This window comes from Urocitellus parryii, chromosome 7, assembly GCF_045843805.1.
Source record: "Urocitellus parryii isolate mUroPar1 chromosome 7, mUroPar1.hap1, whole genome shotgun sequence".
NCBI lineage: Eukaryota > Metazoa > Chordata > Mammalia > Rodentia > Sciuridae > Urocitellus > Urocitellus parryii.
This window is the reverse complement of record NC_135537.1, coordinates 176,504,728-176,521,721: the sequence shown is the minus strand read 5'-3', so window position 1 is coordinate 176,521,721 and position 16,994 is coordinate 176,504,728. Positions and strand designations below refer to the sequence as shown.

At 39.8% G+C, this 16,994-nt stretch overlaps 1 protein-coding gene and 1 pseudogene across 2 annotated transcripts; one reads left to right on the top strand and one right to left on the bottom strand.

The window, feature by feature from the left end:
• Window positions 1–2: 2 nt before the first annotated feature.
• On the top strand, window positions 3–16,975 carry Vcf1 (VCP nuclear cofactor family member 1). 2 transcript variants are annotated; one of them, XM_026411725.2, is made up of 4 exons: window positions 3–268; window positions 4,592–4,691; window positions 14,211–14,273; window positions 16,026–16,975. In XM_026411725.2, the coding sequence occupies exons 1-4, from the start codon at window positions 48–50 to the stop codon at window positions 16,260–16,262; spliced, it is 621 nt and encodes a 206-aa protein (XP_026267510.1). In that variant the 5' UTR covers window positions 3–47; the 3' UTR covers window positions 16,263–16,975. The 2 variants fall into 2 exon arrangements, with proteins under 2 accessions (XP_026267510.1, XP_026267511.1); XM_026411726.2 differs by lacking the exon at window positions 14,211–14,273 and having other exon boundaries at window positions 10–268.
• LOC113198870 (programmed cell death protein 10 pseudogene) lies at window positions 9,736–11,424 on the bottom strand (annotated as a pseudogene).
• Window positions 16,976–16,994: the final 19 nt, after the last annotated feature.

The window sequence follows — 16,994 nt, the reverse complement described above, 5'->3', positions numbered from 1 at the left end:
TGCGCCACTGCGCAGCCGCAAGGGGGCGGTACCACGGCGGCTGCGACATGGGGGGGCGCGGAGGAGACGCCGGAAGTAGCCGTGGTACGGGTCCGACTGAGGGGTACTCACCGCCCGCAGCGTCCACCCGCGCGGCGGCGAGAGCGAAGACCCGAGGGGGTGGGCGTGGCGGCCGCCGGAACACAACCCCCCCTATTTGCGCTTCGCGCGGGGCGGCGCCGCGTCGCTCCTCTCCACCAGCTGCCATGAGCGAGCGCCTCCGCCCCAGGTGAGAAGGGATCCCCTTCCTGCCCGGCCCCTCGCCAGGGGGCCGCGGGGATGGGGCCGGGGGGGGGGGGCGCGAAGCAGGGATCTGCGAAGCCTGGGCGCTGCGGGGCTCCGTCAGGCTGCTCTGCGGCGGGGAGGCGGGGAGAGGGATGCGCGAGTGGCCGGGTGCCCGGTCTTGTGGGTGCCGGAGCGGGGACTCCGGGTTCAGCGTTGTCCCCTTTCCTTCTTACGTCTTCGGCTGTCTTCTTCTGCTTGGGAGGTGGCCTGTCCGATGCCGGGGGAGAGGCGGTGGCCCTGTAGGCTCCTTGTCCTAAATTTGGGCGGGTGGGGGGATGGGAGGAATGCCTGGTCTCGGAGGGGCAGCCCCGGGGCGGGCGCCGCGCGCTCCCAAGGTCAGGAGCAGGGGGTCGGCCTGACCCTGCCGCCGCGGGGCTCCGGAGGACGCCGCGCCGCCCCGGACGGTTGTGAAGCTGGAGGGGAACAGCCCGGTGCTGTGGTCTGGGCTGTGGCTGTAACAGGCAGGGTTCTAAACTGTTCGCACGTCGGGCCGTTTGGCTCCGAAGGCGAGGTGGGCACTGCCTGGTCCCCCAGCCTGGTCTCAGCTGGGATCTCCTTCTCATTATTATTATTCCCTCCAAGAAGGCAGAGAGGAGAAAGTTTGGATGTATTACTCCAGAGTGAAGAAGATCCGCTTTATTTCAGATTAGAGAAATCCCTCTTCGTGGAGCTTGAAGTGAAAACCTGTAGATCGCCAAGTCCAACTTTCTCTTCTTCAAGGAAACAGATTTATAGAGATCAGTCGATTTATCCTGGTCTGTCCAGGTTCACTGCCCTTTATTCCATAGTAGTTTCAGGCCTAAGTAAAATGGATCATAGGATTGCCTTTGTAGATGATGCTGGATCTTTTTTTGTTCCTGGTTTTCATTGGCTGTGAGTGTAATTGGCATTCTTTCCAAAGGACGCTTCTCCGAAACACACTTATTTCATGGCATTGAAGTTATCATAGGGCTCCTCAGCCTGCATTGGATTATTAATTTGGGTCATGTAGCAAGTGGGGCATAAAGCATCTAATTGTATGGAAGAGAAGAGTGGACTAAATTTGAATTTATAAGGTGCCTGCCAAAATTATAACCTGGTCTGTGACATTAATGCCAAAAGGTATAATCTGTCCCAATAGGTGCATGAAGCAGTAATCTTGCTGATTATTAATAGGATTGTTGAAACGTTTGAATTAGGCCAAATTGAAATTATGGCCCAATTACAGATATGCCATCAGAATTAGGAACAGAATCTTAAGATATAATAAGCTTGATCTGATATTTTTTGCTTCCCAAACCCAGTTTGTAGTTCTGATACTTTTTTGTGTGTTGTCTCACATATTTGAAGAAGTCTAAATAATTTCCTGCAAAATTTTTTTTCCAGTACTGTACACAAATAATCTGAATGTGTTTATCCAGATAGTAGATTTCTTTTATTTAGTATGTATACAAATAATCTGGTCATGTTTATAATGGTAACTTTTTAAAAAGAAGTGATCTTTTTTTTGACAGGCTTTTCTTGCCTGTTTTTCACTTCATCTTGCATTTAAGGAGGGTCATGAACCAGCTCTGCCAGTTCATTTCTCTGTCTTACCATTTCCAACTCAGTTCATTTCTTTGTATCTCTTTCCTCGATTTTGAGATGAAGGGTTGATCCAAGATGGTGATTTTTTTTTTTTTTCCTACCTGTTCCCCACAGTATGCTGATAACTATTGAGAGGTGTCTGGTGAAGGAGTCCCTACTTTAAAAAAGATCCTTATCTATATATACTCAGAGTTTCTTGTCCCACAAAGAAACAAGATTTTACATTATTTTTTTAAAAGTTTGAATCCCAGCCTCATAGTCTAAGATTACTTCTCAGCCCCTAGAAGATGATAGGAAGGTTAGAGATAAATAAAATGAGAAAAAGTAGTAGAATCAGCCATTGTGTGAAGTAACAGATGCCAAACAGTCATCTGTACCTAGATGGTGAGGGGATAATAGAATCAATGACAGGGTGCCTGCCAAAATTATAACATGGTCTATGGCATTAATGTCAGAAGCTATAATCTGATCGTACTGACAGATGAGCATGAAGCAGTAATCTTGCCAATTAGCAAGACTGGTGAAAGCAGAATGTTTTAAAAATGGACCCTACTAAGAGCCTAGGAAAGAGAGAATGAGGAATAGGTACTATTCATTCTTAATCCCTTACTACCTGAAGGAGAGGATCACCCACACACCAGAGAGATAATGTTAGTACTTTGAGAATCAACCTATTATGAAGCAGGAATATTTATGTTGCTTTCCCAGGGTTTAGTTAAAATTCAAAAGCCCATCTACTTAAGACTTTTTTTTTTCTATACAATCTCCTTGACATTCTTGTCACTGGAAAGATACAGCCCCTGTTATAAATGAGGAAATGGCAAATTTTAGTCAGGCTCATAAGTTTGGTTAGAGTGAGTCAGCAACCCAAAGCATAATCAGCTGTTGACATACTGATGAAACCAGCGCTCAGGGACAGCATCCTGCCATTCAGTGACTTTCTCTTTGGTGTCAACTGGCTCCCAGCAGATAGTGTTTTGCTACTGCTGCACATTCCCACTTAAATTCTCTGATCATGTTGTTATGAAAGTAGAAGTTTCCTGGTCCAAGTTTATGATAAGACATTCATTTAATGATTAATCTGGAATTCATCTAGTTTTAACCCCCAAGTACATAAAAAATAACATGCAAATAAGATCTAATCTAAATATGGTCTTACTTTACAAATAACTGAGTCTCAGAATTAGGTAAATGGTGAAGCCCACGGTGTAGCAGGTTGTTTAAAGCTTAATCAGTGTCACACAACTCACTTTATCATTCCAGATCTACACTGGGGTCCATAATCATTAATAAAGTTAGAAGTATTTCAAATGTGCAGAGTACAGGGAACTGAGCTGGGAGTGATAAAGTTTGTACAACATCCAGATTTCACTTAGGATCAAGGGCATCATAGTAAACCAACTCTACCCTCATATGAAGTTGATAATTGTATAGAGGATACTGTACCCCATATACTTTCCAAAAAGCAGTTTTCCTCTCTCTCACTAGCCTCTTGTCTGTTAACTATAGAAATTTGAGGGTTGGGGATGTAGCTCCGTTGGTGGAGTGTTTGCCTTGCTTGTATAAGACCCTGGGTTCAATCCCCAGTACCATACACATACACGCACACACACACACAAAAAAGAATTTAACATTTAAGCATTAATAACTAAAATTAGAATATATTTTCTTCATAATATATGCTGTGTGTTGTATATGTGACCTCTAGCAGATCCTACCCAACAGAGCTTTCTGCAGCAAAGGGAACATCCTCCATCCGTGCTGTTCAGTGCAGGAGACATTGACTACACATGGCCATTTTGTACTAGAAATGTAGTGTGACCTGGGAACTGGATTTTTAATTTTATTTAAGTTTAAAGAACTATATGGTTAGAGATTACCATATAGGACTGTACTATTGGGGTTAGGGTTTAGAAATCTTTTGACAGCACTTAATTTTTGTATAGAGTGCATGCTATTTTGTCTCTTATATATCTAGAAGCACTTGCCTGAAAAAGATGAGTTTTCTTCAAACCCGTAAATTTTAAGCAGCTGATGCTGTGGTCTCAAAGCAACAACCTAGTAAAGTGCAGTGACTGTTATATCATAATAGAGCATGGCCAGACCAGCCAGGCCAACGTGGCTAAGAGTTGCTCCCCTAGTGATTGCCCAGAAGAGTATTCAAATCCTCTGGAGGGCACAGAGGTTTTGTTTAGTGTGATAATTGGGGGAAGTCAGGGATGCAGAAAACTAAAGATCAGAGGCTGCCATGAATCTGTGATATTCCTGTGTGGCACCATTTTTAATAAGGATTTTCTGGGCAAATAGTCAAAAGCAGCCACTCATCTCTTCAATGTTGTTGTATGGAAGGAAGTAAAGTTAGGTAATTTGAAATTGTCATTTCAGAGAACATGGAAAGAAGAAAACTTGGAGTTTGAAAGCTTTGTCATTAACCTCTTCTTATTTTGTTCCCAGTAGACTTTGGAAGTTGTCAGGCTTCTGTTTAGAAATTAGTCTTACTAATTTAAGCTTGTGCTACTGCTGCTTTATATTTTTGCTCTTAGGGCCCAGTGATGGTAATATTTCCAGCTTCTACCTTTTGGGATATCATGTGGTAAATTAAATTCTCTCAGGCAACAGGGCAAATTTATATGTTGTCATGTTTAAGTGTAAAAGATCAATTGTTGGATTTTTCTTTCCCTTCCTTGTATTTTAATTTCAGGAAAAGAAGAAGGAATGGCAATGAAGAAGATAACCATCTTCCCCCCCAGACCAAAAGGAGTAGTAGAAACCCTGTTTTTCAGGATTCCTGGGACACAGAGGTAGGAAATGTGGTCATAGACCCTGGGTTGTTTTCGCTGCTTAAGCTAAATAACCCAGTTTATGTTGTGTAATTAAAAGAAATTAATTTATTCAGAGAACAAAAGCAATCTTATTTAATTGAAGTGGTTTAAACTCTTTTTTTTCTTATTTGAGTCATGGCTCCTTTGAGGAAATTATTTACTCTCTTCCCAGCAAAGCAGTATATGCTTTTGCATGTATTCTCCCTCCCCCCCCCAACGTACACACCCCACATAAGTATTTATAGAAGTATAATGGACCTTTGAAAACCTATCTTTAAACACTTATTTTATAGTTCAGCAACCAGTAATTGTCCTTAGGATAGCTATATTTTGTTGCTTGAATTCACTAGAGACTTTAAGTGTGCAGATTATGTAAGATTATGGAAGATATATTATGTATGCAAGATGCCATTTTGAAGTGTTTTTACTTTTCATTATGTTCTAGAAAGAACTTGGTCCATCAGGTGGAGGGGGGTATTGGATGGAGGGAAGTACTCTTGAAGTTTTCTACGACTTCAGTTTCCTGAAAGAATGCTTCAGTATGCACAATGGAGAGAATGTTTTGTGTGATTAGAAGGCTACTCTATGGTGGGGAAAGAAAGCCAATGTTAACATAAAACTGTGTTAACATAAATTATGCCCCTAAAACTTTTGAACCTTAACAGTTGTCACATTAAGGGAGAAATGCCATAATGACAGAGTCCTAAATCACAGCCTTGTACTTTCTAGTAGAATTCTCAAACTAGAATGAATTATACTTTAATTAGTTCCCAGTAAGAAGATTAGGCCTATATCCTCTTTCCTTACCAGCAGTCCAAAGTCCCTCTCCCAAAGGGGAAAATCAGTTACTCTCATGTAGGAACAATTAACAAACAAGTTGAGATGAGAGTCTTCCTTCTGTGGAGATTTGTTCCCATAGCCTTTTTTGTCTCTTTTAAAATCTTACCTGCTTTTTTCATTTTATTTTTTTATGATTGATAGAAAAGTAATTGAGCTTTCATTCAAAGTGATATTTGGGGGATCTCAGGAATGAAAGAAGACCAAAGATTAGAGGCTGCTATGAACATCTTATGGTAGAACTGTTGAACAGTGACGGAGTTTCCATTACTTTTTTGATCTGTGGGACTATCATTGAGGGAGATGTAGACAGAGATGACTGTCTACAGCATCGGTATTTCTTTCCTAGATCTGTATGTGAACTCTGCTGTCTGATGTTCACTTTGGTTCCAGGGAGTAGAAGGTCTAACTCTTTGTGTATTAATCATTTCCCCCTGTCTGTAGTTTTGATGACTGAGAACAGAGAAATGACCATCTTTTTGTTTTTTTTTACATTAAACATTTCAGTTATTTTAACTGAACCAGACACATTCGGGTTAGTTTTGTTGTTGTTATTGTTTTTGGTCTTGTAGAAAATGGCCTTCACTCAATTCTAAAATCTATACATCAGTATCAGAAGAAAACAGTGTGTTGTTCGTTGTCGAACCCTCTGTGATCATTTCTCTACAGTATGAAGTAGATCATCTTCATTATGATTTAAGGTCTGTAAGGTGATTTTTATCTGATCCCTCTGGTGGTCAGGGTCAGCTCATGGGGTATTGTAGCCATTAGGTCCAGATTCTCTGACTGAGCATTTGTCAGTGCTGCCTCAGTGATGGCATTAACAAGGAGTGAGGGTAAGTGAACTGGGTGAGAGCTGGAGAGACAAAAAGCAGGGGAATCTCTTAAGATGGAAAGTTAAGTCCTGAATCATTGAGGTTTCTCTCCTGCAATACGTTCTTTTTATTTTTTTACAGTACTGGGGATTGAACCCAGGGCCTCACACCTTCTAGACAAGTGCTCCACCACTGAGCTGCATCTCCAGCCCTGGAATAGAGTCATATGTTTGTAGCACAAAAACAAGTTTAGAGGTATTTGGCTCCTTTTTGACAATTATGTAACTCAAAGGGAAAGTAATGTTATTAATTTTGTTAATAATTTATATATTAAAGTATTATTAACATTATTAATAAAAGGGTTACTTTTAATTCTCAGCTGGGGCCAGTTTTCCTTAGACAAACTCAGATTAAGAGGAGCTATTCCTTGTGCCTTTCCTGAAAACTTAATTCTAAAATTTGTTTTCTTATAACTTGAATGTTTATTTGGGAGGAATTTGTTTAAAAACTAAGAAAGATTTAAAATTGTTACTTGTAACTAATTTTCTGAAAGTAACTTTTCTCCCCTAAATGTAATAATAATGGAAGATACTGGGAAAGTTTAGCTTATGTTGAAGTGTGTCATAAGGAACTCGGTTATCTGTAAGTTGGAGAGAGTTCCTCTTTCCTGGATGTTGTGTGGATCAAAAATGTGAAGTGATTTGTCATGTTAGTTAGGTCCAGAGAGATTCTGTGTATTTTCTTCCTCCCATTTTAGTAGGAGAAGAAAAAATTTTCACTTTCCTCATAGAAAAATTGGGGCACAGAAAAATAGTCACTTGCCCAAAGATACCCGTTCAGTAAGAGGTGGAGAAGGAGCTGGGCCCTGGGCCTTGACAGTAGAGCCTCTTGCTCCTAAAGGTGGTATGTGCTAGCTCACAGAAGATAGGAGACACGTCCAGGAGGCCAGGTCCCAGGCTCCTTTTGAATCATAGCAACAGAAGAATCATTTTCCTCCATCTTTTCTTTCTTGTGCTACCAGGGATTGAACCCAGGTATGCTCTACCACTGAGCTAAATCCCCAATTACACTCCCCCCAAGCCTTTTTAAAAAAATTTTTTTTGAGGTAAGGTCTCATTAAGTTGCCCAGGCTGCCCTGGAATTTATGAACCTCCTGCCTCAGCCTCTCATAGCTGGGATTACAGGTATGTGTCCCATACCTGGTTCCCCTAAGTATTTTTCCAAGTAAATGCCTTGGTATAGCATTGGTTGGAAAGCATTTTTAGATTTCTTTTTTTTTTTAATTTATTTTTTAATTTTCGGCGGACACAACATCTTTGTTTGTATGTGGGGCTGAGGATCGAACCCAGGCCGCACGCATGCCAGGCAAGCGCGATACCACTTGAGCCACATCCCCAGCCCCCATTTTTAGATTTCTATCCAAAAAAAAGCAAAGAAGAAATTAGGGTTTTTTTTTCTCCAAACTCTAGTTGGTGCTTGAAGACTGATTTATTTATTTATTTATTTTGATGGTGCTGGGGATTGAACCCAGGGCCTTGTGCATGTAAGGCAAGCATTCTGCCAACTGAGCTATATCCTAAGCCCCTGAATTTTAAGTTTAGGAACAAGCCTTAGGATACCTGTTTTTTTAATTGAGGTATAATTTGCTACCAGTATATTATTAATTTTTTGTTGTTGTTGTTAAATCATTCCAGATGAATCGTGTTGGCCTAAGTTAGGCTTGGTTTTCCTTGGTGAGCAAGAAGTAAAATGATTTGTCAATTTGGGACTTCCCAGTGGGTCCTAGATAAAGGTTGCAGTATTGTCTTATCTTGAGGAGCTCTTTGGATGGGTAGAAACTGGCTAGATTTTACTTAGTCGTATTTGTTCTCTTAGAGGCTGCCCTTTGCAGTTGGAATTGTATCTTTATGTGTAGTAGGAGGAAGGTTCTTTGCCTTCAGTTTTAATGTCTTTATCTACAAATGACATTAGCAGTTTCCATGTATTATCTGGCTTCTGATAATTAGATATATGCTTTATAAAAAGTACTTCTATTTTTTTTTTTCTTTTTTGATACTGGGAATTGAACTCGGGGGCACTTGACACTTGACCACTGAGCCACATCCCCAGCTCTATTGTGTATTCTATTTAGAGTCAGGGTCTCACTGAGTTGCTTAGCGCCTTGCATTTGCCGAGGCTGGCTTTGAACTTGCCATCCTCCTGCCTCAGCTTCCTAAGCCATTGGGATTCTGATTTTTTTTTCCCTTTATTTTATAATTGAAAATGAAGTCATATAACATGAATACTTGATACATAATTTCCTTAAAACTTCTCTATGGTGAAACAAAAGTGTACATAATTGAAGAGTATATATAGTATAAACATGACAATTTCAAACCAACTATTGATATAGTTTTAAATTATCCTTAATTGTGGCTATGTTTGAAAAAAGAAATGTGCAAAGCTTATTAGGGACCAGCATACCAGAAATATTTAATTTTTGAAGTAAAAATCTAAAATGTTACACAGTTCAAAAAGGGACATTTGTTTGAAGATACTGTAAACTGTCGTCTCATAGAAGTTTCTTAAAAATATTCAGTACTTCCCCTGTAATGACTAACGAGTATTTCCATTGACTACTTTTTGCTGAAAGTGATTAAGGACAAAATGTAGAAATTCTTGTTGCTTATTTATTTTTTGAGGAGGGGGTACTGGGGATGGAACTCAAGGGCACTCAACCATTGAGCCACATCCTCAGCCCTATTTTTAATTTTATTTAGAGATAGGGTCTCATTGAGTTGCTTAGTGCTTTGCCACTGAATCCCAAGCCACTGGGATTATAGGCTTGCTCCACTGCGCCTGGCTTGTGGCTTTATTTTTGATAAACTATTATTAAGTTCTCATTAGGAGTTCTTTAGACATTATACCAAGTTGTCTCGGCCTTCTGTTGACACACACACACGCACACACACACGCATCTTTTTCAAGTAAAGCAGTATTTAATAAACTGTTGGCAAATATATGTAAACAATATTTGTCATCAAATATTAATACATTATCTCGCAGATTATTGCTTTCAAGTTAAAATGCTAGAAACGAATGCCAGTTACAGTTCTTTTAAGGAATGTTATATAGTGCCATATTAAGATGTAAATTTTTTTGGCTTTTAATTCTTAAAAGAATGATAATAGCAAAAGTGATGTGAAATGTTCAGTGTGAGGTTATGATTAAGCTATAGTTTACAAAAATAAAGTCAGATGATAATGATCCTATTCAGCATCCTGGATTAGATCCCTTTAGGTGGGACTGATAACTTGATACAGTCAAACTTTAAAATAGATAAAGGCAGTTTAATACTGCCATTGAGAAGGACATCTCTTGGCATACAATTCTCAGGCCATAGTTTTTGAAGATCCTAAAGTATCAAGTTGGTTTGATGAACTAGTGGCACTTATGAATACATTTATTGCCTTGCTACCTTTACATGTTTTTAGAGTATCACTGCAACTTTTGGAGTACATTACAGATTTTTTTCTTTGGGCGTTCAAGTGCCCTGCAGTTCTGCTATTGATGTTTCTTGAAGACATTATTTACTGGATTGAGAAGTTCTTCTGTTGCACTAGCTATATCATTGATTGCAGAAACCTTGCTCTGTCACTGGTCTCATCTGGGAGCTTACTGAGAATCTACTTAAGTGCTTCTGCCTTTTAATTTTGGTCTGGAATTCTGGCGTGGTCATTCAGTCATATACTTTTCTCCATCATTAGCTGCCATATGAAGAAGGGTCTCCATGAAGTTAATGTCTATATTTTTTTTCTCTAAAATTTTCATAGTGGTATCTTGTGTGAAACCTGGATTTTCTTTTTCAGCCTTAAGGAAGTGGCTTTCGATGTCTGAGATGCAGACAAATGTATTCTTTCTAGCTCATTAAACACAGGATACTTAACCTAGAGGGGCATAGAAACCTTGGAAGTGGTCTCAGCTTCATTCTTCATTTCTTCCATTGTTAACCTCCTTCATAAGCCAAATATAGTAGAAAAAGTAATACTACAATGCAGAGGAATCTTTATTCACTGCAGTGTTTCTTCTTTTTTTTTTTGTGAGCTGTGGAACAGTGGGCACAAAATGTACACTGACAGGCACTGAGCCCTGACTTCACTTCCCACCTTTGGAGTCCTCTTTAGCTCCTGAGTCAAGTCACTCTGGCAATGCTGGAAGGACCCCATCACCTGCATTTTCTCACCTTGCTTATTTAGAAAGTGGTTTTAATTAATCCACTGAATTAATTTGGAATCTTATGATCTCACTAGTGTGAGCAAACCTTGAGCTTTCTGAAATTATTGGGCACTTGCACATGCTTTAATAGACTTGTCTAGGATTGTCTCTCCCATTTAGTTCAGATCCTGCAGTTGCCCTAGAATGAAAATGAGCCTCATTATGATTCCAGAGAATATATTCTGTGAGTAAGATTTCTTTTTTTCTTTTGAGACTCGTGTAAATTAAGAGCACCAGTGAATGGGAAAATGGAGGTGGACGAAAATAAAAATATTAATGTTGATCTGCTTTTCTGATTAAGAGGAGAAAATATGGTTCTAGATAATAAATATACTCATACATACATTCTGGTTCTGTTTTTACAAAGTAGAGAGATTTTAACTGTTAATATTCCTGCCTGGGCAGCTTTCTAAAGATTATTAGGAAAAATAGTCTTTAGAGGTATTTGGTTTCTGCCATGGGCATAAATGGGTTCTCTTTTGAACTGACTTCATACCCTAGAAAAATAAAATCAAAGGCAGGCCTTACTGCCGCACCAGGAGTTCTTTATCTTTGGTGAATAATGTGAGGCTGTGGCCTGAGAAAATGAACTGCTTCAGCTTCTGACCTCTGCTTCACAGCCTATGCTTTTCTGTCCCTCTGCCTCCTGAGGGCCTTGCTGACACTTCTCAGGTTCTTCTTATCCACTGGTTATTTCACGGGCCTACTGAGGTGCTCTTTTTCCTTCCTATTTCTTCTCTTTGCCTCATTTCAGCTTCCTCTCTTCTCCAGCATTACCCCCTGCCAGCTGTGTTGTCCATAGCCATGAGGGTACTTTCTCATCAGCCTGCCCTCCTTCTCTGCGCCTGGCTTCCTCCTTGGCTCCTCCTTTACACGAGGTTCACCAGTGGTCTTTCCATTGAGCAGATGTGTACTGAGCAGCTGGTATTAGCCATGCATGTTCTGGGTCCTCCAGGTCAGCTGGAAGTTTCCTTCTGCAGTCCCTCCCATCCTCCTCTGGGGTGTGGCACATAGGCTTTACATTCCCACAATGGCTCAGGCCTGCCTCCTGCTGTGTGAGGAAATCTCCCAGTGGAGCTCTTTTCTGTCTCCTTCACCTCATCTCTCACACACAGATCCCTGGAGTCCTTACTACCAAGACTAAACCGAGTGTGGCTTATTTGCTTAGAAATTCTGCATGCAGATTCCAGGAGTCTTGCTACTTGGTTATGTTTCTCTCACCAACTCCTGCTGTGAGCCCAGTCACACCACACTATTAGATCTTCCTCTCCAGAATACTCCTCTTTTGACTTTGCTCTTGTTCTCCAGTTTATCATTTCCTGCCTATAAAGTCTTCCTCATCCTTCTAGGCCCTACACATACCATTCACGTAGGAACCTCTCCCCATTGTTGGAATTCTTTCACTTTGGTGGCCTTGGACTGTGGTTATCAGTGGATGCACTGGCACCATTTTCTTCTTGATCAAGTTCAGCAAATATTAACTGAATGATTGAGCAGCCCCAGTGAAATGCCTCCTTGTGAACCTGTTAGACCTTGTGAACAGTGGTTAGACATGAGAACCGTTTGTGCCCTGCCGTTGACCAGGTGTGGTCTTACAGTGGGACCTGGCATGTACACTTAAGCCAAAGGTGATTCCACAGTGGACTGTGAGGACAGTTTTTTGGTTTGTTTTTTCGTGGGTCTCTCCCAGGTATCTGCATTTAAAAGATTATGGTAGACTTTATTGTTGCCTAAGATAATGTAGAATCCTCCCCTTTTTAAACAGATCTTCAAAACAGCACTCTTTTGAGTTGCTTTTGTATATTGTATGGGGAGGTTTTTGGTCAGAGTTTTCATCAACTTATTTTGCTTATGTTCATGAATTTGCAAGTGTCTATTATTTCACACATTATGACCTTATTCTCTTTTGATTGGTAATATGAATTTCTCGTGAAAATACCCTAGTCAATGAGCTTTATAATGCTAAGATAGCAGTTTAACTTTCAGGACTACACACTATCTGATACCATCCATCTCAAGCAATCTGATATTAAAAAGCATCATCAGGTGAGAGCAGTCTGATTTTTTTCCTAGTTCAAGTTTTTTTGCTTTAGATGATAAAACCATTTTGCTTTTGTGTATGCCTTTAAGGCACTAATAGAAACTTCAAATTCAGTGTTAATGCCTTTGAGGTTAAAAGTAAATGTTCTTTTCTTTTTCCCATAAAGCAGACCACTTTTTCCACAGTGTTCCAAGATCAATTACTATAATTTTCAAACTTTTTCAGCCTTGTCCCATTGAAAAGTGCTGTATTTTGTGACTGAATACGTAACAATTATATTTGTGAATCATTGAAGAAAGCCTTCACGGAGGAGTTATGCTTACTAGGTTGTACTGTGTTCTTCCTTTAGCCTGGTTGTATCTACCAATGTGTTTCACCCCCAATTTGAAAAATCCTGGCCCATCTGTAGACTGTGAGGTATTCCCAAAGCCTCTCCCATAGTGAGAACCCTGGACTGAGCTGGCAGAAAAAGCTGAGTGCCTTCGAGAGACACGTATTTATTTATTTATTTATTATTTTAAAGATAGTATCTGAAATGTGTGTGTTGGAATGGCTTTCTGTTCTTCTTGATTGAGGTTATTTTTAGTGATGCATGTCTAAAGCCACATCCTCTGGAAGCCTTGTTTTTCCTGTAGGCTGGCAGAGAACAAGAGCATCCACCATACAGAACTACCATATGTGCATGGCTAAATGGGCATAAATGGCTTTTAGCATCTTGGGCCTTTCACCTCCATGAAGGGGGACGCGGGGCTTTGCTGTGGTGGAGCTGTTTGCCTCTTCTCAGGATGAGGGATGAAGAAGATCCTTTGCAAGAGACATGTTCTCCTGAGGAGTCATCACTGCCAGAAAGCTTTAGAAGTTCTTTAGTTAGGGGGATAAACCAATCTTCCTAAAGAGTCTCAGTCTTAAGATGGAAGTAAGATGTAGTAGCATTTAGTTCACTTGCTCACGATCAAATTTTGTCCTCAAATTACTTTTTTTTTTTTTTTTAGAAAATAAATTAAAATAGAAGATCCAGTTCTAAATGCTTTGTTACATACATCCTTCCATACTATTTGTGATAGGCATGCACATGGGTATACATTAAAAAAGAAAAAGCTTTTAAAAACCAGCTGACATATACTAAAAACAGATATAAAAAATGTTGAGACTCTTTTGTGTTAGAACAAGTTTATTTCTACCATCATTGTTAATGCTGGATATAATTCCGTAGTATGTATGTATATAATGGATGTATTAAAATTTAACCAATCCCCTATTGTTAGATATTTGGGGTGGTTTCCAGTTTTTAGCTATTATAAATAAGGCTACAATAAACACTTCTTATACATGTCACTATAAATTTTAAGATTTTTTTAAAATGAAATACAAATTTCAAGTATACTTAGCCTCTTTTAAGTAGTTACTCTATAAGAATCTTTTCAGTGGTTTATTTTAAAGAATTTTTACTTTTCTAAGTAGTACTTTGCTTCTGTAGTGTGAAGTAAATATAATGTGAGATAAAAATTTGACTTCCTTCAAACTGATTCTAGTTCTTGCCTTAATTTTCAGACAGTACCTGTAACGAAAAACAGTAAAGAAAACAGACTAAGAGGAAGCAAAGCGTTCTGCGCGGTGGGTTTCTGATCCAGTGTAGTGACCTATTCAATGAATGACCTATTCATTCCTGAGTTTCCTAAGGGGTATGTGGCCATCCTAGGTTGTTATACTAGGTTAGGAGAGGTCTTTGTAGAGTAAAATTTTTTTTCAAATTGGCTTTTGGCTTCAAAAGTGATTATGGCACAAACTGGACATGGTGGCACATGTTTGTAATCCCAGCAACTTGGAAGGCTGAGACAGGAGGATAACAAGTTCAAGGCCTGCCTTGGCAAATTGGTGAGACCCTGTCTGAAAATAAGAAATGAAAATGACTGGGGATGTAGCTCAGTGGACAAGTGTTCTTGAATTTAATCCCCAGCAAATCCCCCCCCCCAAATAAAAGTGATACTGACATAAATTAAATGTGCACACACATGTATATGTATGTACTATTTTTATAATGAACATTTAATAATCACATTACAAAAAAGTTACAGTAAAGGATGGAAAAAATAAGTAACTGTAATCCTTCCATTCTAGTGTAACTCATATGATTTGTTTTCGAAAGTACTTTATGTGTATATTTTATAGTTATAAGCAGATATTTCAAAACCAGTGTCTTTGTCTAAGGGTAAAGTTGAGTTTATCAAAGGGCCAAGTTAAAAACAATCTTTGTATTGGATCATTATTAGAATCATAATTTTCTTGTGATTGATTAGTTCTAGTATAGTTCAGGTAATTAGGGAAAGGAATTGCTAAGCAGGGCATATTCAAACACCATGTTAACATACAAATGCAAATTGTAAAATGCCATAATTCTGAAATGGATCCTTGGCACTACCTTCCATTTTATAAGTCCTACTGTCAGAAGGTGGGCATTTCAGAGTGACTTGACTTTGATCCAGGGACCTCTGAGTGTTTTCAGTATGATTAAAACACTTAAGTCATGTTATTTTTGATGAAAATTTATTTTTGTTGAAAATTTAGCGTGCTTGTACATATACATATGCATACTGTGCAAAAATGCCAATATAACTTTATAAGAAGTATATTTTGTGTCCTGAGTGGTTGTAGAACACCATTGTATCTGGATGAGATGATCACAAAATTGGCATAGTTTCTCTTGTGCACTTGTGCCCAGAACCCATCTCATTAGTAATAGGGGACCTCTACTTTTTTCATTTTTCTTTTTTATACCCTGTACCAATGACTGATACTTCTCCTTGTAGGCTGAGAACTTCTTTCTTTGGTTATTGGAATGAATGGTAAAAGCAGAGAAGATCTATGTGAAGGAATAAAGATATAATTGAAGAACTAGACATGGTGGTGTATGCCAGCTGCTTGGGAGGCTGAGGCAGGGAGGATTGCAAATTCCAGGCCAGCCTGGAAAACTTAGCCAGACTGTCTCATAAAAATTGAAAAGAGCTAGGGATGTAGCTCAGTGATAGAATGCCTCGGGTTCAATAGCCAGTACTACCTCCCCACCCCCCCAAAAAAAGTAATTAAAGGATGTGGAGTCGGAAGGTCTGTGCTTGAATCTGGATGCACCGTCTTCCAGGGCTGTGTCACAGGGGTGATCTATCTCACTTTACAGCAAGGCTGTTGTGAGGATAGAATGCAGTGTCTTAGGTGAATGGCTTTATCTTTATGAACCTGAAAGCCGAGTTATGTGCTCATGCCAATACTCTTGGAGCTGAATGGGAAGAAAACTCTTAATAAGGCACGGGCAGTAAAGCTCTTATGCAGGAACAAGTGTATGCTAACCCTGGCTCTTTCATTTCCTTTCAGTCTTCAAGCAGTGACAGTGGTGGGAGCAGCAGCAGCAGTAGCAGCATCAACAGCCCTGACAGGGCCAGCGGGCCAGAGGGCAGCCTAAGCCAGGTCATGCCCGGATCCAGCCCCAATACCCCTCAGCCCATGCCTGAGCAGTCTGCACTGTGCCAAGGCCCTTACTTCCACATCAACCAGACCCTGAAGGAGGCCCACTTTCACAGCCTACAGCACCGAGGACGGCCTCCGACATGATGCGTGGGCAGTTTCTTGCCTTCTGTGAAGGGACAGCGCTGTGCAGATTTGATATTTCAACTTAACAATTTGTTTTAAAAAAATTGCACACAAAAAATGCCTGTTGGCTTTTCAGTCTATATTTGAAATAACAGGTTAACAGGCAATTGTTTACTTGTGGTTTTGCTGCACTATTGCAATTTCAAAGGGGCTTTGAAGCAATTTTTTTATAGGATTCTTTTGAGGGAGGGTTTCAAATCCATGTCAAGGAAGTGGTGTGAGGAAATCTCATCTGTGTGTTGCATCCATAGTGTGTCCAGTTCAGACTGATCTTCAAATCTGTCAATTAGAAGTTCTACTTTATGTAAAGGGCCTTTTAAAAATGCGGGATCTTCAATTTTTTAATTCAATAAACTAGTAAAGAGTATCTAGTTTCCATGAAAAAAAACAAGGGTATTTTTTTTTTCTTCCCCAAAATATAGTAAGCTTGATTCAGTCTTGCACTGAAATTAACTGCCATACTACCTCTTAGTATGTACATGTTCTGTGGAAAGTACTCTGTTGTAACAGGAGAATAATTGGATCCATCCAGTTTAGACTGTGGAAGTGAAGCGCCCTCCCTAGTAATAGTCTCTTCTCTGTTATATATTTGTATTTCTAGGGAGGATGTCCTTGTGTACCCAGGTTAACTCTGTACCAATATTCCTTTCAGAGTCTGCACCCCAGACTCTATTGCACAGTTCCAAAAGTCAA

What these genes read in the sequence shown, in the direction of transcription:
- Vcf1 (XM_026411725.2), top strand. Translation starts at nt 48, where the DNA reads ATGGGGGGGCGCGGAGGAGACGCCGGAAGTAGCCGTGGTACGGGTCCG. An exon ending in AGCGAGCGCCTCCGCCCCAG is followed by an intron (nt 269 to 4,591) that starts GTGAGAAGGGAT and finishes TTTTAATTTCAG; the next exon opens with GAAAAGAAGAAGGAATGGCA. An exon ending in AGGATTCCTGGGACACAGAG is followed by an intron (nt 4,692 to 14,210) that starts GTAGGAAATGTG and finishes CTTAATTTTCAG; the next exon opens with ACAGTACCTGTAACGAAAAA.